This window comes from Panicum virgatum, chromosome 2N, assembly GCF_016808335.1.
Source record: "Panicum virgatum strain AP13 chromosome 2N, P.virgatum_v5, whole genome shotgun sequence".
NCBI lineage: Eukaryota > Viridiplantae > Streptophyta > Magnoliopsida > Poales > Poaceae > Panicum > Panicum virgatum.
In genome coordinates, this window is record NC_053146.1 from 43,086,349 (window position 1) to 43,108,901 (window position 22,553).

Here is a 22,553-nt window from a genome sequence, read left to right on the forward strand (position 1 = left end):
GTTGGGCCAAAATGCCCCTGGATGTGTAATAAGTGTAGTTAGTAGTATAGGGGTAAAATCGTCTTTTGGCAAAGGAGAGGATGAGAGGCAGCCCCCCGTGAGCTCTCTGTGTTCTTTTCTTTCTATCTCGGGCCCCTCCTCTTCTAGTTCCTTTCCTTCTCCCCCTAACTCTCTTCTCTTAGGGTTAGGAAATTGCCATGGATTATTGAGACTTTGTTCTGAAATTGTATCCGGGAAAGAAGGCCCTTCCCTCCTAGTGCCCTCCGGGCTTTTATTGTTGATCAATTTCTTGTTTCCTGCTGCTTCCCTTTTGTTTCTCTGTGTCGCTGTTCGTTGTGCGCTGGAATTTTGCTTGCCTTCGGTTCTTGTTCTGTTGGTGCAGGGGGCTTGGCTTGTGGTGGCAATGCACGGCGCTGTGGTCTGAAGCAGGGCTGCGCGCGGCGCTCAGGGTCTGGTGGTGCAGCGAGCGCTGCTGTAGGGAGGTATGGTGTGCTGGTGGTGCAGGCCTGAGGGAGCTGTGCTGCGGGCGGTGCAACGCTGATTCGCCCAGCAGCAGGGGGTGCGCAGCAAGGCCTGGCGCAGGCAGGCCACCCGAAGGAGCAGAGCAGGCAACCATGCAGCTGCAGCTGGAGGTGCACGCACGCAACCCACTGCAACTTGCCTACCAGGTGCTTGATCAAATGCCTCACTAGATATTTCAGCTGCAAATCGAGCCTTTTTGTTGTAGCTTAATTTTGTTTAGCTGGTAGAGTTAGTGTGCTTAGTTTTCTAGCGAGTAGCCTTTTTTGTTACTAGTTCTTCTTAACTAGAAAAGTTAGCTTTTGCTAGGGCTAAGATAAAAAGAAAAACAAAATAAAAATAGTAACTTTTATTTGTGTAGACTTTTAATTTTCTCAAGCTAGTAGCTTTTTGTTCAACTAACGTTTGCTCATGTTTGTAGCTCATTTCTCTTTGGTGATTTGGTTCACTATTGCTTTCTAGTTTTCACGTGTGCATGTCTTGCTTCCGTATGTAGTTTTCTTGCCGAGTTTCTTTTGCACGTGAGTGGTGTGTCTTCGTGGAGGTAATCCTAGTGTCAGTAGCCGTCCTGAGCTACGTGGTACTGTTACTCGTCATTCGAGGTGTGTCGGGTGCAATATGGATTTTATCTCTTTGATTTTTTTAGATCGCATTTGAGGCTCCCATTCACCCCTCCTCTGCTCGCCTGTTTTGGTCCTTCACCATGGGAACCATGGGTCCCTAAAGGATTGATTCTGTATTGCAGAGAGGACTGCAGGATTTTCTGTGAAGTCCATCTGCCCCTAGATCATTGATTATTCTAGTTCTTGTTCTGTTGATCTTGCTAGCTTGCTTTTGAGTTCTTTTAGCTACACGATATAGTGTGAATTAGTGCATTAGGTCTTGTTTTGTGTTGCATTTTCTCGAGGAAGACTCTAGTTGAACTTTAGATGGGAGATTAAATCCCCAACTCCCATACACCTGAGATATGGGCCTGCAAGCAAGGACCCACAAACTAGTGACGCGACGCGTTGACGACGCTGCACCGCCTCGGAGGTTGGGCCGACCTAGAGGTGGTCAAGTATTTTTACCCTTGACTCCTCCTTCCCCTCCTCAATTACCGCTGACACTAAAATTCTTCCATTTGTGTTAATTGTAAAAAGGATATTTGCATAGTCTCGTGCCAATATGGAGCATTATATCACCACGAGGGTGAATTCGACCAAAAAAACTAAAGTTGAGGGACTAGATTGGCCAATATAAGGGCAAAGTTGAGGGATATAAATGGATATTTTGTCGTAAGATCTTTCTGCACTGTGGTGGCTCGTCCTCATCCCAACTGCTTTTGTTTCGAATTGATCGATGGGTACGGCCGGATGAACACAGGAGCTTGCAATTGAAGCAACGACACACGCGGGATACAGAGACGCAGCCGCTCGTAGTGCCTGATTCTACCATCTGGACAATCAGCTGGCAAGATTACTATATCGGTTCCCACCTGGTCCGAGACGTAGAGATGTCCAAGCTTCTGTCTGTCGGCTGTTTCCTTTACTTCATACCAAAATGCACTATGTAAGAAACGATCAAAGAAGACACTATATTTCGAGACGCAAATATTAGAACGCGTCTCCAAAACGAATTTCCAGACGTTTCGATCTAAAACGCGTCTCCAATAAGTTCTTCTAGGCTTTGGAAAAACAAAACGCGTCTCCAATGATAACTTATCCCAGACGCTTCATCAGAAAACACGTCTGTGATGTAGTAGAGACGCGGAGCAACAAAACGCGTCTGCTTTTATGCAGAGGATAGGAGACGCGTGTCTTTAAAGCGCGTCTCCAACAATTACTTATCCGAGACACGTTAATTGTAGACGCGTTTTAACCAAAACAAGTCTGCAAAAGGATACATATACAGATGCGTTTTGAGAAGCCCTGTCTTCACTCGCTCTCTTCCAGTTGGAGTTCACGTCTGCTCTGCTTTTTGGCAAGCCGGTGATCGACTGGCCGGCCGGCGACTTACCGGAGCACCGTATACCCACGCCCTACGCTACTGATGCCTCTCGTGCTCGATTGATCGCGCCTAGGTAGCCAGCCCCGGCACCGCGCGCCACCCGTGCGCGCCAAACGCGTACGCGTACTCCCCTGCAGCCGGCCTGCCGCGCCACCGCCGCCGGGGGCCTCCCACCGCCGTTGGACCCTCCCGCGCATCACTACCGCCACGCATCACTGCATTGTCGTCGTTGCGGGCGACCAGGCAGCAGCTCACCGCGCGCGCTTGGTCGTCATCATTTGGTCGCCGCGGGAGCTTTGCATCTCGTCCTATGCGGCGTCGTCCAATTAGGGGACGATGGCCGTCCTCTACGTCCTCCTGATCTGCATCCACTCACTCACTCCCTTGGCTGAGTTGACGATCATCATGCTGGTCTCTCCTGCTAGTGCTGCTGCTGTGAAGAAGAAGGCCTCTGCTGGTGAGAAGAAGAAGGCGGCTTCTACTGCTGCCAAGGAATCCAAGGAACAACCATCAAATGTATGGACAAAAGCACACCCCAAATTCACTTATGGACAACCTATTCTAATAGATGCAGAACTACTTGTCACTGGAACTTCAACAGTTGCACTCCACACTTACTACATGAAAGGTTGTCTGGGAAATAAGAAAAATGGCATTGTGGTCAAGTACAGGCGTCAGTATTTTTGGCGTGATTGTGACATAGAGTTTTTCCTTGTTGGATTCGATGATTTATATGACCTCTTCAAACTTGATGCATTGGATGTGTCACTTCTGCGCTGTTTCACATTGTAAGTTTCAATTCCTCTTCTATCTGTGACACCAGCATATAGCACTAGTTAGGGTAATGTATAGTTTTACTTCGTTCCGTATGTTTGCTTGACATTGGTTTTATTTTCTTAGATCTCTGCTTCAAGAAACTAAGTCAAAGGCCATGCCTGTGGGCTTTCTTGATCCTGAGCTAATGTCCCTATCAAATATAACATCTGATAAATCTTATGTGGCGGATTATTTGGGAAGGGCCCTAAATCATTATGCTAAGAAGGAGATAATTATGTTTCCACATAACCCCGGTGGCCACTGGATTTTAGTGGTAATTATTCCAAAGTGGAGCAAGGTTTTGTGCTTCGATTCTCTCAGGTCCAAGGCACATGATCATACTTTGTTGAAAGAAGTAATTGATGAGTGAGTACTTTGTTCCTAACCATCACCATATTTTATAAGTAAACTTTGAACAGTGATGAATAACTGAGCATAAACAATTTTCAATTTCCATGCTTGTAGGGCATTTCATTCATACCCAGTCAGGGGGAAGGGAAGTAAGAGCTTGACACGTGTCTCCCAGTTCCCGGTAAGTGCATGTTAAGACCAAATGTATATAAGGGATTAAGTGTCTTTGGTGATTTTTGTGCATTGACCTGTTCATTCTCCAATAAATTAATATTTGTATTTCTGTCTAATTGTTGCTAGTGCCACCAGCAATCTGCTGGTAATACCTGTGGTTTCTACACAACATATCACATGCTAGAAGCTATGAAAATACTAGGACTGGATAATTCTTTGGTACAAATAAACTTTTCCCAATAATTTTTTTCTGCATTTAGATTCTGCATGTACAAATCAACTTTATCCTTCTGCTTTATTTGTGCCTTGTTCTAAAACTCTAAGAAAATTTTACTGAAATACACAGGATTTTGAAGTGATGACAAATCCCATCGACCAAGATGTAATGGTCAAGATTCGAGAAAGGATTGCCTCCTTCATAATGTCCCAGGTGATCAACCCGAAAGGAGAGTTACATTGCGACAATCCAGGTCTTAATTATGTTTGAACAAAAAAAATGCCAATTGTACTGTGAAAGATGAACCAAGGGCCTGCAGGATATGAAAGCTGCAGGATATGAAACCATATTCTGTTTTTGTGTATGTATTAAGTTTGATCTTGTGCAAGATGATGATGAACATGTGCTGTTCTTGTACTATGTATGATGGTGATGATGTGTATCTGTCCTAATGCATGTTCTGCCAATTATGTGGTGTACTATGCAAGATGATGAACCTGTCTTTCTGTGCTAATGCATGTTCTGCCAATGACCTGTGCTAGCTGCTAAACCTGTGAGCAAAAAAAAACAAAAACAAATCACAGACATGTCTATACATAAACGCGTCTGGGCTATTTGTTTAAAGGAGACGCGTCTATGCTGAAACGCGTATCTAATCAATTCATTAGAGTCGCGTCTGAGTAATACTGGTGTCTCCATTTTTATTTAAAGGAGACGCGGTTCACATAACCCCGTCTGGGATATCCCAAGAAAGGAGACGCGTGTTGATCAAAAAGCGTCTCGAATAAGCATTACCAGTCGCGTCTGGGTAAAAGCGCGTCTCCAATGACAGTTATTGCAGATGCGTAAAACCGCGTCTCTAATGATTATTAATGCAGATGCGTAAAATCGCGTCTCCAATGACACCACATCAGTGACACAAATTTGCCAACAGAAAAAGGATTTCGTGTCCAATGACCTTCTATCCGCGTCTGCAATTAGGGATTATGACGTAGTGATGGATAGTTTCCACCCAAGAACAGTGAGCGCTGACCCTCGAAACCTCTCTGCGTCGTCCATTTGTCACCACTGGTGTGTAGCTCGTAGACATAAAGACCACCAACCGTGAAGCACCTTGACTGCTGGCTCTGAGATCTCCTGTGGTCAGGCCATCCAACGAAATCTCCCCATATGGCGATGATCATAGTTCGGTTCTCAGGTGACCGTGTAATGAACAAAGTCACACCACACCTGTGCGTTTATTGGACGACACAAAGCAGGACCATTCACTTCGCTTAATCTGGGTACGCTATGGTCTTGTTAGCAATGTTCCTCCAGGCCACTGAGATTGAGTGCCACAATCGACCCCTCCCATAGCATTGCATCAAAAAACCTATGAAAGGAGAAACGAACATGTATTGGCAGAACCGTCCTGGTGTCATCTCCCTTCTCATTGTACATGATGTGCCCTTCCGAGAACAGAAGGATCACGAAGGGCCCATCCTCTTGCCTTGGTGTCTTGCAAAGCACTGCGCACTCAATGTACATCCGGTCTTCGTCGCCCTCTGCGAGGGCTACTTGGGGGTGGAGGCGCACTGGGACCTGTGTGTCCATATATTCCGCGGCGAGCTCTACACTGACTCCGCCCAGGGCTAGCTGAGGAGATATGCCCACGCTGGTGGCCTTATGCTCCATGTGTGAGGGCAGAGGGCGAATCTGTACATCCCCAGCAAGATGAGCACGAACAACGCCGGGTGGACCCGAGGGTGGTTCTACCTGCGCAACGACAACGAGCGGCTCCCAGCGTTCACCGACAAGGTGCTCTGGGAGAAGCCGTACTCGTGGGGTTGGGGGTGGTCCACGAGCGACAAGCCAGGCTCGAGGTTTTCATCGATGCGCTACAGCATTTGGTGAAGAAGGGGCTGATGGCAGCCGCCGTCATCGCAAATTTCCATCGACAGAGGGTGATTCCCCTCATGGAGAGGAGGTTGCCGATCTTCGACCTTACCTCCGAGGCCGCGGCCGAGGGCTCGAGGGTGTCGAGCGAGCTGCTATCCTTTGACGCCACTGCCCAGAGGGCGAGGAGCGCGGTGGTGCGATTCCCCTCCGACCCCGAGGATCTTTGGAAGATCAAGATGCACCCCGAGAATGGGTACATCAGTTTGGTAAGCCCGGATTTCGATTGTCGTTGATCTTGCATCATTTCTTCCCCTACTTTTTTTTCTTGATCTGGTCGTGCTTGCAAGGACTAAGCCGTAAAGGCTGTCTCGAAACCCCCGCTTCCCGAGGTCCGTGAAGCAAACCGCCTACACGCAGAGGCGGTGAAGAAGAGGAAGGACAAGGCGAAGGAGACCGCCGCCAGGAAGAGGGAGAAGAAGGAGAACCACAACATGGCATGCGCCAGAGCGTGGAGAGAGGGCGTCCTACCGCCGTCCACACCTGAGTCCACCGAGGAGGAGGATTCCTCGACTGGCAGGGTCGATTTCTCAGAGTCGGATGACTTCGAGGTGGTGACGGGTGCAAGTCTCCCGCCGGCCCAGCGAGGGGCCGGCGACGAGGCATCGACGATGAAGCTGGGCAAGAGGAGGCTCTCGCCAGCAACACTTGTGGTGACGCCTGCAGCGAGGATGGAGCGGAAGTCGCCCACGCCGGCTTCGGGGCGGAGGTCGCCTGCGCCGGCGATAGGATAGTGGTCTCCCGCACCGTCGGCAGGAAGGGATCCATCCGCGCCGACGACGGGACGGAGGTCGCACGCACCTGGGGCGGGTGGGGGATCGCCCGTGCCAGCGGCAGCGACGGGAAGGCGGACGTCTGTGTCCGCAACACCGGCAGGCGGCAGGGCATCTGCGGCGAGGATGGATATGCCAGGGCAGACAGCCCCGAGGGTTCAGGCCGGCCCGAGGGTGACGCCCTCCGGCTAGTCATCAGGAGGCGTCGGTGTGCCGTGGGCCCAGAGGAGCGGCACGGGCAAGTGCAGCCTGAGCTCCCTGTCAGAGTAAGAGATCTTGATTTTGTTTTTCGCACTTGTTTATTCGATCCCCCGGTCCTGCTGACTTCAGCATTTCTCCCCCTTTGTCCAGCCACAGGGCCACCACCAAGGATCCGGTCTACCTAGCGCCGAACAAGGCCCTCAAGATCGGGGCGAGTGCGACACCACATTCGGCGCCGCAGCCCCCAATCAGAGGGGACCAGACCCTAGAGGTGGTGGCCGCAAAGCTCCGAGAGGCAATGGCTCGGGGGGCCCAATCGGCCCAGCAGACCCGAGCGCAGGAGGGCGGGAACAACGCCGGTTAGAGCGATGCAGCGGCAGCTACTCGGGCAGACGCCGGGGAGGAGGCTAGCCGGGGCGGCGCGGAGAGCGCCACATGGCCGGATGTCGAAGTCGGGCCCGGCCGAGGCGTCATAGATAACGCCGCTCGGCCGGATGCCGGGGACGAAGCCGGCCAGGGCGGAGCGGGTGACGTCGCCTAGCCAGAAGCAGGAGCGCCCCGCCAGCCGAGAAGAGGGCGAGACCCTTGCCCCCGGGCCCCCGAGGGCTGGGGTCGAGGGTGCCACGGCAGTGGCGACGGCGCTAACGGCACAAGTGGTGGGAGAGACCCTCGTCCCAGAGCTCGCGAGGGCCGGGGCCGAGGGTGCCGCTGCGGCGGCGATGGTGCAGATGGCGCCAGAAAACGTGGTGTGGTGGTGGAGCTGCCCTTGAGCGAGGAGTACGGGGAGTCGGAGGATATCGACCCGGCCGCCGCGGCTAGTGCCACCGCCCGGATCGCCGAATTCGTCCCAGCCTCCGAGGGTGTCTTCGGTGCGGGGACGTCTGAGGGGCCTGGTCATGGGGCCAACTATGCGATTGTTCAGTCCAGGGTCCCCTCGGATTTTGCCTGCGCCGAGCGGGAAGAAGGTGGCGCCAGGCGAGCGCATATCGTCCCCCCCGGATTTCACCCACGCCGAGCGGGAAGAGGGTGACACCTGGCGAGCACATATGGCCATCGGGGCCCAGATCGAGGAGGAACTCTCCCGGGCTCTGAATCTCTTTTCTCGAGCGAATCGCGATGTCAACAGTGTGAGTGTCCTGTTTGCCCATTTCCGGTTTTGTGCATATGATTTCCACTCACGTTTCTTCATCTACAGCAGCTGCTGTCCATGCGAGCGACAGGCTGGCGCGGCTGTACTCTAGGGTGCACTGGCTCGATCGATACAATGCCACCCTGGTCGCGCAACTGGACGAGCCCAACATCCGGGTCGACTAGGTAACACCCTTGGAGACGCGGATCCGCGGTCTGGAACGCGAGCTGGCCCGAGCCAACAGTGAGTGCGACGCGCAGCGAGCCGTGGCTGACCAGAAGGCCCAGGAGGCCGAGGCGCATGAGGCCAAGCTGTGGCGAGCTGGAGCGACGCTTGAGCAGAAGAATAAAGCGCTCGAGGCGAAGGAGACCGAACATCAGGGCGCGGAGGCCGAGCTCCAGCGCAAGGAGGTTGAGCTCCAGCGTGAGAAAGCGGCCGCCACCATGCTCACCATCACCCTCACGGAGAAGGGCGTCACCCTCGAGGCGCGAGAGGTAGCCATCCGGGAAAAAGAGGCCGCCTTCAAGGAGAAGGAGGCCTCCTTGTCCGCGTCCCAGGAGCGGGCGGACGCCGCACAGGCTGAGTTGGAGGAGGCACAGGGGTGTATCAAAGGTGAATATATATGACATTTTTGCTTAAGTTGATTCTTGGTTTGCCGAGACTTATCTTTGTTTCCTCGTTCAGAGCTAAGGAAGGCAGTGGCAGACGAGACCGCGGCGAAGGAAGCCGTCCAGACCGTGCTCACTGCGATGCAGGCGGAACATGCAGACCTGGAGCAGACCGCCATGGCCATTTGCCAGGAACTCGAGGGGGAGGGGGCCTCATCCGGTAGCTCGGTGGCCAGCGGCCTGCGATCGCTGGGCGGTCGGGTGGCCGAGCACATCATGAGCGCCTTCCGCCTCGGTGTTCAACGGACCCTTGTTGTGGCCTCGGCGCACTACGACATGGACCTCAAGCGGGTGTTGTCGGGGTACGTCGTCGCGCCCGGCGTCGACGGGGATGTCGCAGCGGCTGCGATGGATCAGGCCGATGCCGCCGTCGAGGGCTTCGCCGCCGCCTTGTCCAAGAAACTTGAGGACGACCTCCCCCCTTAGCCGAAGAAGACGTTGTTGAGGATGCGCAGGGGGAATAAGGCAACTTGTAGAGGTCTTGGGCCGTGGAGACCATGTAAATAAGTCAGTACTTTGTCGTAACTATTTTTGTGTGAGAAAACTAGTTAATGTATATTCACAGTGTGTCCGATGGTGGCCTTGTGCGTTCGAGCCCTCATTTTCTTTACTTTAATTTCCGTGTTCTCGTATGCGCCTTAGATAGGTCTCAGCGTGGAAGTTTGTGTTCATAAGCAACTTAAGTGTAGGGAGGTGAGTGGGGATGCTGTATCTCGAAGGTGTAGGCAACCCGCGGCTCGACCGATCCCGTTCCATAGTTGTTTATGCCTTGCGTCTACTTTTTCAAGTATACGAGAAACTACGTTGGCGTTTTTGGGGACGTTCGGGGGTTCCCCCCGTAGTAGCCCCCGAGGGAGGCTTGGCTTTGCCGAGGGTAAAGTCGAGCCTACCTCATTGTTCGTGCGCGTCCGAGCCCCTGAGGGTTCAGAAGGTTCCCAAAAAATAAATAAGTAAAGCATACTATTTATTGCTTTGGGAAATTTTGAATATAAGTACAAACTATATACAAGTAGCTTGGAATTCTATGGATAGAAGCGACGTAGCTACTGAATGTTCCAAGCATTGGTGAAGACTTCGCCATTTTCGTTAGCCAGCTTGTACATGCCAGGCTTGAGCACTTCGGCGACGATGTATGGGCCTTCCCAGGGCAGTGAGAGCTTGTGACGTCCTCTGTTGTCCTGTCGAAGCCTCAGCACTAGATCCCCTTTGTTGAGATCTCGACGTCAGATCCTCTACACCTGATATCTTCGTAGGGATCGCTGATAGAGTGCTGAGTGTAGGAGCGCCACGTCTCGAGCCTCATCCACTCGGTCTAGCGAGTCCTCGCGGACTTGATGGTTTTGCTGCTCCTGGTAGGCCTTGAGCCTTGGCGACCCATACTCCAAATCCGTGGGGAGGACGGCCTCGGCGCCATAGATGAGGAAGAACGGGGTGAAGCCCGTGGCTCTGCTTGGGGTCGTCCGTAGGCTCCAGATTACCGAGGGTAGCTCCATGAGCCACCATCGGCTGAATTTGTTCAGCTTATTGAAGATTCTTGGCTTAGGGACTTGTAGGATCATGCCATTGGCACGCTCCACTTGGCCATTGGTCTGTGGGTGTGCCACAGCTGACCAATCCACGCGTATATGGTAGTTGTCGCAGAACGCCAAGTTGCCTATGAACTGGGTGCCATTGTCGGTGATGATCGAGTTCGGAACCCCGAATCTGAAGATTACGTCGGTGAAGAATAGCACAGCCTGCTCGGATTTGATCTTGCCGATGGGTCGAGCTTTGACCCATTTGGAGAACTTGTCGATCGATACCAACAAGTGAGTGAAGCGCCCGGGCGCTTTCTGCAAAGGCCCGACGAGGTCCAATCCCCACACGGCGAAAGGCCATGTGATGGGGATCGTCTGCAGAGCGTAAGCTGGGAGGTGTGTCTTCCGGGCGTAGAATTGGCAGCCCTCGCAGGTTCGCATGACGTCGGTGGCGTTAGCGACTGCGGTGGGCTAGTAGAAACCCTGCCGAAACACATTGCCCACGAGGGTGCGCGGCGCGGTGTGATGGCCGCAGATGCCAGCGTGGATGTCTCGGATCAGCTCCTTGCCCTTGGGGATGGGGATTCATCGTTGCAGAATGCCCAAGGGACTGTGCTTGTACAGTTCGTCATGGATCAAGATGAAGGACTTGGCCCGCCTGGCGATACACCGCGCCTGAGCACGGTCCGAGGGTAGGACCCCTCGAATCATCCAGTCGAGGTACTGGGTGCGCCAGTCTCGTGGAGGCGGGGCCTTATCGATCTCCATTGCCTCAGCCTCGTCTACCGAGGAGGTCTCGATGTCGGTGTCCATGGCCTCGGGCTCCTCCGTCGAGGGGTCTTTGGCTGATGGCTCGACGGTCGCAGCCCCCGAGGGTTCGGGTGCTGCTTCGATTGCTTCCGCAGGGCTCTTGAAGTTGACGGATGGCTTGGAGAGGTCGCGGGCGAAAACGTTTGGGGGGACAGTGGTCCGCCTAGATGCGATCTAGGCCAGTTCGTCCGCTTCCTCGTTGTATTTGCGCGCAATGTGGTTGAGCTCGAGCCCGTCGAACTTGTCTTCGAGGCGACGTACAGCGTTACAGTACGCCTCCATCTTCTCGTCGTGGCAGCTGGCCTCCTTCATCACCTGATCGATGATGAGTTGGGAGTCTCCCCGGACGTCGAGGCGCTTGATGCCGAGTTCGATGGCGATGCGGAGGCCGCTGAGGAGGGCCTCGTACTCCGCCATGTTGTTCGACGCCGGGAAGTGCAAGCGCACCACGTATCACATGTGCTCTTTGAGGGTGAGACAAATAGCAGGCCCGCGCCCGCACCGGTCTTCATCACCGACCCGTCGAAGTACATGAGCCAGCATTCTTCTTGAATCTGGGGTGGGGCAGCTGAGTGTCGGTCCACTCGGCAATAAAGTCTGCCAAGATCTGGGATTTGACTGCCTTGCGAGGGGCATAGGTGAGAGTCTCTCCCATCAGCTCCACTGACCACTTGGCTATTCTACCAGTGGCCTCCCGGTTGTGGACTATCTCCCCGAGGGGGAAAGACGAGACCGCGGTGACGGGGTGGGCCTCAAAGTAGTGGCGCAGCTTGCGCCGAGCCAAGATTACTGCATAGAGCAGCTTTTGAACCTGTGGATACCGCATCTTGGTTTCAGACAGCACCTCACTGATGAAGTACACCGGCCTCTGGACGGGTGAGACGTGTCCCTCCTCTTGTCGTTCCACAAGGATGGCTGCGCTGATGACCTGAGTCGTGGCTGCCACGTATAGGTGGAGGGGCTCACTGTCCATCGGTTGTGTTTAGATTGGAGCGCTCGTGAGCGATGTCTTGAGTTTGTTGAGGGCCTCCTGGGCCTCGGGGGTCCACGAAAAGCGTTCGGATTTCCTCAGGAGCCGATATAGAGGAAAGCCTTTCTCACCGAGGCGCGAGATGAATCAGCTGAGGGCCGCTAGGCAACCCATGACCTTCTGCACCCCCTTTAGGTCTCGAATCGGTACCATCCGAGTGATGGCCGAGACTTTCTCAGGGTTGGGTTCGATGCCCCGCTGGGAGACGATGAAACCCAAGAGCATCCCTCGAGGGACTCCGAACACACACTTCTTGGGGTTGAGTTTTACCCCTTTGGCCCTAAGGCAGTCGAACGCGATCCTGAGATCGGCTACCAAGTCGTCCGCCTTCCTGGATTTCACAACGATGTCGCCGACATATGCCTCTACGGTTCGCCCGATATGGTCTCCAAACACGTGGATCATACATTGCTGGTATGTGGCTCCGGCTTTTCTAAGGCCAAAGGGCATCGTGACATAGTAGTACATGCCGAAAGGGGTGATAAAAGAAGTCGCGAGCTGGTCGGACTCTTTCATTTTGATTTGATGATAAACATAATATGCATCAAGAAAGGATAAAAGTTCACATCCCGTGGTTGAATCAACGATTTGATCAATTTGTGGCAAAGGAAAGGGAACTTTAGGACATGCTGTATTTAAACTAGTGTAGTCTACACACATCCGCCATTTCCCACTCTTTTTCGTAACTAGTACAGGATTAGCTAGCCACTCGGGATGGAATACCTCCTTGATGAATCCGGCCTCTAAAAGGTTGTGCACCTCCTCGCCGATCGCCCGTCGCTTGAGCTCGTCGAAGCGCCGCAGGCGTTGCTTGACCGGCTTGGAGTTCGGCAGGATATGAAGGGAGTGCTCGGCGACCTCCCTCGGGATGCCAGGCATGTCCGAAGGGCTCCACGCGAAGATGTCAGCGTTGGCGCGGAGAAAGTCGACGAGCACCACTTCCTATTTGCTGTCGAGGGTGGCGCTGATCTTCAGCGCTTTGACGTCGGGGGTCTTTGGGTCGAGGGCGACGTTCTTGGTACCCTCTCGAAGTTGCCTGCGTGCCGCTGCTTGGAGTCCACGGCCTCCTCGGCCATCCCCTGCAGCTGCGCGGCGAGGGCTTCATCGAGCGCCAGAGCCTCGGCGTGCTCGACGCACTCGACGTCGCACTCGTAGGCGTGCTTGAACGAGGAGCCAATGGTGATGACACTCTTCAGGCCCGGCATTTTCATCTTGAGGTAGGTGTAGTTGGGGATCGCCATGAACTTGGCGTAGCATGAACGCCCAAGGATGGCATGGTATGCCCCCCGAAACCTGACCACCTCGAAGGTAAGCACCTCCTTGCGGAAGTTGGCCACCGTGCCGAAGCAGACGGGCAGGTCGATCTGGCCGAGGGGTTGGACTTGCTTCCCCAGCGCAACACTATGGAACGACGACTTGCTGGGGCGGAGCTTGTCCAAGCCGATCCCCATGAGCTCCAAGGTGTGGGCGTACATGATGTTGAGGCTGCTGCCTCCGTCCATGAGCACCTTGGAGAAGCGAGTGTTGCCAATGATGGGATCCACAACGAGTCGATACTATCCTGGGTTCGGTATGTAGTCGGGATGGTCCTCACGGCCGAAGGAGATGGTGTCCTCTGACCAGTCGAGGTAGGATGGTGTGGCCTTGGTGACGGAGAAGACTTCCCGGCGCTCGCGCTTGCGCTGCCGAGAGGTCATGTTCGCCGTCGGCCCTCCGAAGATGAAGAAGACGTTCTCCACCGATGGGAACTCGCCATATCCTCCCTTGTCGCCCACATCCTTCTTCTTGTCCTCGTCGCGATGCGCAACACGATTGTAGTACTTGCGGAGCATCTCACACATGTCGAGGGTGTGATTGACCGAGCCCTTGTGGTAAGGGCACGACTTCTTGAGCATGTCGTCGAACAGACCGCCACCTCCTCGAGGGGGGCCTCGAGGGCCCTTGCAATCTGGGGAAGCGACGAAGGCCTCGTCGGAGTGCTCCGCTTGCCCCTGTCTGCGCTAGTTCGGTGGGACCGGCTTCTTTCCTTTCTTCCCCCGCTTCCGCTTCTTGGCGGGGGTCTTGGTCTTGCTATTGCTGCCCTCCGCAAGCTCATCTTCCTTCCGCTTGCTCGCCTTGTTGTCGAAGATGGCACTGACTACCTCCTCGCCGGAAGCGAAGTTGGTGGTGTCATCGAACAACTCGTTGGTACTGGCGGGATGGCTTCATGCGAGCTCGTGCACCAGGTTCCTGCACGTCGTGCCTTCGAGGAAGGCATTGATGACCTCGGCGTTGGTGACACTAGGGAGCCGATGCATTGCTTGGAGAAGCGTCGCACGTAGTTGCGCAGGGATTCGTTGGGCATCTGTCGACACCCTCGGAGATCCCAGGAGTTCCCGGGGCGCAAGTAGGTTCCCTGGAAGTTGCCCACGAAGATCTTGACTAGATCAGCCCAGTCGTGGACCTGATCCGCGGGTAGATGCTCGAGCCACATTAATGTGGAGTCGGCGAGGTGAAGAGGAAGGTTGCGGATGATGACCGCGTCGTCCGTCGCACCGCCTAGCTGGCATGCCAGGCGGTAGTCGTTAAGCCAGACCGTGGGATCGGTCTCTACCGAGTAATTGACGAGGGTTGTGGGTTGGCGAAAGCGTGGGGGAAAGGGAGTGGTGCGAATCTCCCGACTGAACACATGGGTGCCCGGAGGCTCCGGTGACACGCACCTGTCGTGCTCAGGGTCGAAGCGGCCACCCCGTCGAGGGGTGTACTTCCTCCCGTTGATGATGTTGCGGGCGTCACCGTCGTCGGTGTGTCCACGTGTGTCGTGAACGCGCTCCTTTACAGGAGGCCTCTTGATGCGATCATGCACCGAGGGTGCTCTTGCGTCGTCCGCCGCGGCTGCCTTGCCCTTTCCTCCTAGTGGAACGTGCACCGAGGCCTCGTGGTCTTGCTGTGCAGTCGCACAGGCCATTGCCAATGCCTCTGAGCGCATTCGAGACGTGGAGCTCTCAGCCTGCTGCACCGCAGCCTGCTCGATGAGCACCCGTGCCTCGTTGCGCAGGTTGCGACCTTTGGTCGTTGAGGGATCGGGCATGGCCTGAAGTAGGCAAGCCGCCACGACGAGCTTCAGGCTGGCCCTTTTCAGGTCCAGTGGGTTGTCGACGTTGTCGTCGGCCAGGATCCGCTCCTGGGCGACACGCCCCGCCGCTCGAGCGCGCACACCACGCGCAGTGCGTTCCTGCTCGAGCGCGGTACGTAGCAGTCGCGTCTGCCGTTGCTCCTCTTCGAGCCTTTTTTTCAACCTCCGTGAGTTACGCCAGCTGTGCCCGTTGCGCCACCGAGCTTGACAAAGCAGCTGGCGTTGCGACCAGCACCACTGCTTGGTTTGCTGGTGGGGGCTCCTCGTTGTTTCTGTCATCGCTCGGCGCTTCATCGACCACCCCATCCGCCAGCTCGACCATGAAGCACTCCCGAGTGGGATCGTAATCCCCCTCGCTGGAGTTTTCGGAGCATGTGAGGTAGTAGTTTGCCGCGAGCTAGAACGACCGAAAAGCGTCGAGGTCACGGACCCCAGAGTAGTCCCACTCCGTGGCCGTGAAGTTGTCCATGAAAAAGTTGATGTCGTCGGCCGTGTCGGGGTAGGAATTGTCGAGTGACGACGCGATGAGGTTGCGGATCGAGATGAGGTGATGACCCGGCAGATCCTCATATGCGCTCATGTTGGTGCTGATCAAAGAGGTGTAGGTCGTGGCGGCACTGTGCATCCCGAAGGGAAAGGGCGACGGCGCAGTCGTGCCCTCCTTGGGAAGCACAGAGGCCATATTCGGTGGTGGTGAAGAAGTGGTGACGCCATTTGCCGCGGCACCAGGCTGCGACACGCCAGCCTCGACCCATGAGGGGGAGCTGAGGCGAGCCGCCCTGCACCGCTCTATGCGCACTTTTCGCGCGCGCTGGCCCGAGCGCCTCCTGTGCTGAGGCGGTGGAGTTGGAGTGTCGGGGTTGGCCTCGGTCGGGAGAAGCTCCATGTCGTAACCGTTGCGGTCGCGATGAAGTCGAGGCTCCCGAACCGAAGCATTATGCCCACCGGGAGTAGGCGTGGCTCATCTTAAATCCAGAGAACAAGAGAGAATGAAGACAAAAATCACACAGGGACCCCTACCTGGCACGCCAACTGTCGGTGTCCTGACCCGGCGATCCGGCACCAATTAGTGAAGATACTGCGTGATCCCTCACCCTAGATGGTTGATGCAAGAGGTAACACAGGAACACATGGATTTATCCTAGTTCCGGCCGCGGGGCCGTACGTCCAGCAAAGGTGTGCGAGCGCACTGTACTATCTTGCACCGGGGTGCTTGTAGTAGGGGGTACAAGCGAGGCGAGAGAGGGAGTGAAGCTCCCAAGTCTTTGCTAGATGATTGAGACAAGTGCCAATATCAGGAGAATGAGCGGGCTAAGCTAAGGAGTTGGTCGTATGAGAGCGTGGAGGCGAGAGAGTGAGAGAGTCCGAGGAGATAGAGCCCGCCTCCCCCTTTTATAGACACAAGGAGGGGCTGTGTACATGTACGGGAGGGGGAAGAAGTCACCGTTTTCTCCCCGAATCGGGGGCGCACAGTGGACAACTACTGCAGAAAATATACTATGGGGCACTGGAGATCATGGCATCGGGCATACGGTTGTCCTGAGCGTCGTCCTTGGCCTTGCGGAGGTTGCGCCGGCGTCCTTGCGGCTCCAGCGGGCGTCGTGGTGATTGCTGTGGATGGTACCGTCCTCCGTGCTCGACGTGGTGGCGTCTCGAGGGTCCTGCAAGCGGGAGTCTTGCTCCGGTCAAGGCCCGGGCCACATTCGAGGGTTGTGCCCATGCCGATCGAGGGTTTCGCGGTGGGGAGAGTACGAGGGAAGTACGGGGAGTTGGCAGCACAGTGGTGATAATAGTGCCGAGTACGTCGGGACTGAGTGACGCAGGTTCCCACAGTGTTGTCACAGAGCCGGGGATGGCGGAGCAGTGTCCGGAGTTGCCGGACGGGTCCCCGGTCACAGCCACTGTGCGGAGTGGTGGCCTGACGCCATCTGACCCGGGTGTTGCGGTGGAGTTGTTGGCATTTAATGCCTCCGTACGGCGGGTAGGTGAGCAGATGGGTCACTAGTTCCTTCTGCCGAGGGGTGGCCTCGAGCGAGACGGAGTTAATCCGCTCTTCCGAGGGTAGGCTCACTACCCTCGAGAGAGGCGGAGATGCGGGGTGCTGTCGAGAGTCTCGGCGGGGAGGCCTCGAGCGAGGCGGAGATCGCTCCGCGGGTTCGAGGAGGTTCGGATGAGCTGCACTGTGGAGCCAGGCCATGGGCCGAGTGTTAATTGGTCCTCTTTGAGTCCTTTCCTTCCCTTCATAACAGAAGGAGACCGTAGGCCTTTGTGGGCCTGATTGCCTAATGTGTGTTTTGCGTTTTGAGGGCGATTTAGTCCCCTGGTTACGGTGCCCCTAATCATGGTACCCGACAATGGTAGTGGAACATGGACAAGTACGGAGACGACACATGTCACAACCCGGTGGCGACACGTGGTCGAGCACAGTACGGCCACATGGACAAGTGGGCTGACACCACATGTCACAACTAGGCAGTGAGACTTGGCAGCACTGTAGTGCCATGTGGGCAAGTAAGTAGAAGACACGTGTTACAATCTTGAGGAGACATGTGACCAAACACTCAAGTGACTAGTGGACAACCATGAAAGCAACACGTGGCTGAACTAGGAGGCTCATGACCAGTTACCACGTGCCCTTTTGGTAGCCCACCTTGTGTCCATCTGTCGGCGAAACGTGCTGCTGGGACGGCACCTAACGGCGTTAACAGGGACACGTGGTTCCGGACGTCCGGTGACATTTTTGCGACGCGTCGCAATAGCAAAAATGGTTTGGCGACGAAAGTTCCTTCGTCACTGGAAAAAATAGTTCCATGAAGTTTATGAGCCTTACGTCATGGTGGAACAAACTTGACGTGGCTTCTGTGACATAGTAAATTTCGTCATTAATTCATCACGAAACATTCTTTGTGACGGATTGTGGACCTACAGTGACGAATACCATTTGTCACTGATGCATCGATTTTCACTAGTGTATGAAATGCTTTAGAGAAAGTTGCTTATTTGCCGGAAGGTATACGTTATCCTTATTTATGAGTTGGAATGACAACCATTGCATTTTCCAGGTACATATTGTTGACATAAAGAAGACGTCTTCGCTTGAGATTTCTATGCCATCACACACTCGGCTCCCCCTCCCCTTTCTAAAGCTCCCCCCCCCCCCCCGCCTCTCTATTGAGATGCTAAAGAGGTCTCCCTTTTTGAACACCTCACCACTACACCGCCGGGGCCATCGCTAGCGACGATCAGGGAAGATGCCTGCGAAAAATCCCATGCCCTTTTTTGGACGAAAGGAATTACCACTACTGAAGGACAAGAACCCATTGCGTTCTTGCAATGGGCGTAATTGGTAAGCGAATCCCGATTTCCTCATCTGCCTTTCACTTCCTCTCCCTAGTTTCCCCGACGCCCCTCCCACCTTACACCCGCTCCCTGCCATCTGTCTCCCTACGCCGCCTCCTGCTCGCGCTCCGGTGCACCTACCCTCGCCTCTCCTGCTGACACGTGCACCTCCCCACCTCCCCTGCTGCACGCTGCCACACCGACCGTGGGCGGAGGTGACTAGCCTGCGTGGGAGCTCCACACCCGGGCGAAGGCTGCCGGCCGGCATGGGATCTCGAGGTGAGCGGAGGCTGCCAGCCGAAGGGTGCTCGAAGGGTGCTCGAATCGTGGGTAGAGGCGGTGCCGAGGGCTCGAGGTGGCCAGCTGACACTGGAGCTCGAGGCGGGGACGGGCGCAGGTGCGAGACTCAAGGAGTGACAGGGGCATGCGCGAGCGGCGGGCTGCGCTGCTGCGTGAAGAGATAAAGATGAGAGAAAGGAGGAAAGAAAAGTGAGTAGGAAAAAAGTAGGAATGGAAGGATACCTATCTTTTGGTTAAGATCTAACTTTAATAAATATTTGATATTATTGTAATATAATTAATTATCTAGTCAGGATAATTATAAGAATTATTGACTTTTGCTTGTATTCAGTAAAAAAAAAGATATCATCAGTCTCACGGTACTTTAGACATTTTACCACTTACCCCAAAAAATCACTCTAATAATCATGATTATTAAACACACATTTTATTCAGACAACAAATTTATCACAAAATCTTATTTCTCAGAAAAACAAGATCCAAATGGGCGAAAATAAATAGAGCCTCTAATAACTCCGGCAGCCAGTCCACTGGCAGCCCTCGCCCATCGCCATCGCTGGAACGAAAACAAAATGATCAGAGCTGCGCATGCGTGAAAGCCATGTCCAGCGCTGGAACTGTCGATGCTATTCCGTTTGCAGCCACGGCAAGGCCCGGCCTCCCCCGCTGTTCGTTACCACCGCAGCCTCTCTCGTAGAGTGGTATAGTACACGGACGGCGGCTTCGATCCTGCACCCAATCACGCGCCTGTCGCGACGCCGCGAGGCCGACGAACCACCTGCCGCCGAGGTAGGCAGGTAGCGATGATTACCGGCCGTTTCGGGGGCAAGTGGCGGTGAGCGAGAGAAAATTGGGATTTTGTCCTTATGAGAAATGGGTTTCGTTGGATTGCCATCGAAGTTGTGGGCTTGGCTCGATTGCCCTTATGAACTGTGTCCTTCACGCTAAAATGTCATTTCGGCTCATTTGACTATATTACAAAGTCTGTTGAGTGGACGATTTTGCCCCTTACCTCATATCTCTTAGCTGCTCCTTCGTAAACAGGCCGTTTGGCCTCTTCCTCCCTGCGCACAGGCCGTTTGGCCTCCTCCTCCCTGCGCTAGGTGTCAGGGTGCAGACCGCACCCTCCTAACCCCATGGCCAAGAAAAAATGCTACAGACCAAATTAATGCATAGATAAACAAATAAAAAATTCAGCATGGCTGCGGACCAAATTAATTCATACACAGGAAAATAAAAAAAATTCAGCATGACCACAGAACAACTTGATTCATATATAGGACATAGACAATACATTAGTTCATACATAGCCAAATCTCATCTCAGTTCATACATAGGACATCTCTGTTCATACATAGCCAAATCTCATCTCAGTTCATACATAGGCATTACATCTCAGTTCATACATAACTTATAGTAGTACAGTCTCAATTCGGGTTCAGCTTCCTTGGAGTCAATTTCTTTGTTACTCCTCTCTTTTTTGATTTCGGAGCCTGCTTTGTTGGGGACGAACTTGTACCTTCTCCAAGTAGGAAAGCAAGGCGGCTGCATTCATTGGAGAAAAAAATCAGGACAAAGCATATATACAGAATAAACTCATCCCAAAGAATTTACCTTCTAGTAACTCTGTCTGGAATTGTTGCAAGAATAGTTGCCTTAGCTGTGGCAATATTTTCTGGGGGCTGGACAAAAACATTTTCATAGTGGAGAGCAGTAGCAGTAGCATTTTCAGAGTGGACAACAACATTTTCTGGGGGCTGGACAGCAGCATTCTCTTCTTGGACAACTACATTTTCACCTTGTACAGGATTATTTGCAGCAGCCTTCTTTGATTTCTTATTACCATTCTTCCCATTTGTGAATTTCACATTTGTGATCCTCTTCCAGCTTCTTCTTTAGATCTTTTGGGCCCATATTTGGGTCCTTCCTGAGGTGGTTGATACCCCTTGAAGCAACCCAAGCAGCAGTGGGTGTGGTAGTCATTCTCCTAGCACTGGATGTACAGGTATGTAGATCAGTCAGTGCTGTCACCTGCAGTTATGTAGAAATCAGAACATTGCCACAATTCAATAATCAAGTACATTCAAACAACAAAAATTATTTAAAAGGTAAGTTGAATGTACCATAACAATATTTGAATCACGCTGCTTTCGACCATTAATATGCCAAGGGCAATCTGGTGCCATGCACTTTCCAATAAACCTCTCTTTGTCACTTTTCACGGTGTGTAAAGCAAACTCTTTGTTAATAGCAAACTGCCTCACAGCCAACCTAAACTCCACCATGTTAGGGTACACAGTGCCAAGATTCATGCATGGGTTGTTAGGGTCATACACGATAACCCTCTCCTCTGGTATTTCATCGTCAACAGGAATTGCGGCACCTCTAGTGTCAATATCAGGAACTGTACTACCATTGATTGTAGTAGTTTGATCCTCATTTGAAGGAAGACCACCAGCTTCATCCTCTGTTCTCAGTCCCAAAAGAACATAAAGCTGATCCTCATTGTAACGCCCGCGTTTTCGATCTCTAACAACTCACTAATTAAAATCACTCGTTAAAAAATCATTTTTCAAATTTTTGCAAAACTGGTCTCGAGCTCGATTTCTTTTCCATCCAAAATCCATCCTAAGCCTAATCCCCCTTGATTAATCTCTTCATGATCCATCATCAGCAAATTAGCAATTTTTATCTCTCTCCCTCTCTTTTTTCTTTTTCTTTTTTTCTTTTTCCTTATCTTCTTTTCTTTTCTCCCTCCTTCTCCCTTCTCCTCCTTCCTTCTCTGCTCCCCGTCCACGCGCGCGCGCCTGCTCCTGGCCACCCCACGCGCACCACGTGGCCGCGCCGCTCGCCGCGCCGCCCGAGCCGCGCACAGCGCCCCGCCATCGCCGCCGGCCGCACAGCACTCTCCCTCCCCTGTCCACGCGCACGCACTACTCCCACGTGAACCACGCACCCGGATGCTCGCCGCCTGCCCCGCTCGCGCCTGCCCGAGCCGTCCCGTCACCCTGTGCCTCCTCGCCGCCCGCGCCGCCGCTCCGCGACGCTCCGAACGCCATTAATGGCCGCGGGATGCCCGCCGGCCGGCCACCACCGCGTTCCCTCCTTCCACCGCCTTCAGCATCTATAAAAGGGCCCTCCACCTCGCCTCCGAGCTCCACAACCGCCTCCACCACCGCGTAGCCCCTCCCAAAGCTCCCAGCGCCGCCGCCACACACAGCTCCGCCCGCCTCCGCCGGCCACCGCGGAGCCGCCTCCTCGCGCCGCCCCTGCCTGAGGTAAGGAGGGGAAAAGAACCTCCTCGCCTCCCTCTCCCTTTTCCCCCTAGCCCCAGCCGCCGCCGAACCTTGCAGCGCCGCCACCACGGCCGCCGCCGAACCTTGCAGCGCCGCCACCACGGCCGCCGCCGCCCGCCGCAGCCCGCCGCCGTGGCACCGCCTTCACAGACCGCCATCGCCCAAATAAAAGGGGGGAATCGATTCCTCGTGAACCCCTCTCCGTTTTCCCCTGGCCACAGCTGCCACCGTGCCTCGGACGGCCGGCAAGGGCCGCCGCCGCCCCCCGTGCGCCCCTCCCCTGTTTTTCCCTGTCGGGAGGAAGGAGAAGGCACTTTTGTGCAGAGCCCCCTCCTCATTTTCCTTTTTATTTAAGAACCCCTTTCCTCTTTAGC

At 54.2% G+C, this 22,553-nt stretch overlaps 2 protein-coding genes across 3 annotated transcripts; one reads left to right on the plus strand and one right to left on the minus strand.

Moving 5' to 3' along the window:
• The first annotated feature begins 104 nt into the window (after positions 1 to 104).
• LOC120660579 lies at positions 105 to 4,553 on the plus strand. 2 transcript variants are annotated; one of them, XM_039939154.1, is made up of 5 exons: positions 105 to 3,296; positions 3,409 to 3,690; positions 3,790 to 3,856; positions 3,976 to 4,068; positions 4,196 to 4,553. In XM_039939154.1, the coding sequence occupies exons 1-5, from the start codon at positions 2,845 to 2,847 to the stop codon at positions 4,334 to 4,336; spliced, it is 1,035 nt and encodes a 344-aa protein (XP_039795088.1). In that variant the 5' UTR covers positions 105 to 2,844; the 3' UTR covers positions 4,337 to 4,553. The 2 variants fall into 2 exon arrangements, with proteins under 2 accessions (XP_039795088.1, XP_039795089.1); XM_039939155.1 differs by lacking the exon at positions 3,976 to 4,068.
• Positions 4,554 to 20,129: 15,576 nt separating this feature from the next.
• LOC120662650 lies at positions 20,130 to 21,769 on the minus strand. The gene is made up of 4 exons (XM_039941753.1): positions 21,705 to 21,769; positions 21,007 to 21,412; positions 20,498 to 20,914; positions 20,130 to 20,428 (listed from the first exon to the last, which is right to left on the minus strand). The coding sequence occupies exons 1-3, from the start codon at positions 21,767 to 21,769 to the stop codon at positions 20,723 to 20,725; spliced, it is 663 nt and encodes a 220-aa protein (XP_039797687.1). The 3' UTR covers positions 20,130 to 20,428; positions 20,498 to 20,722.
• Between the last annotated feature and the right edge of the window lie 784 nt (positions 21,770 to 22,553).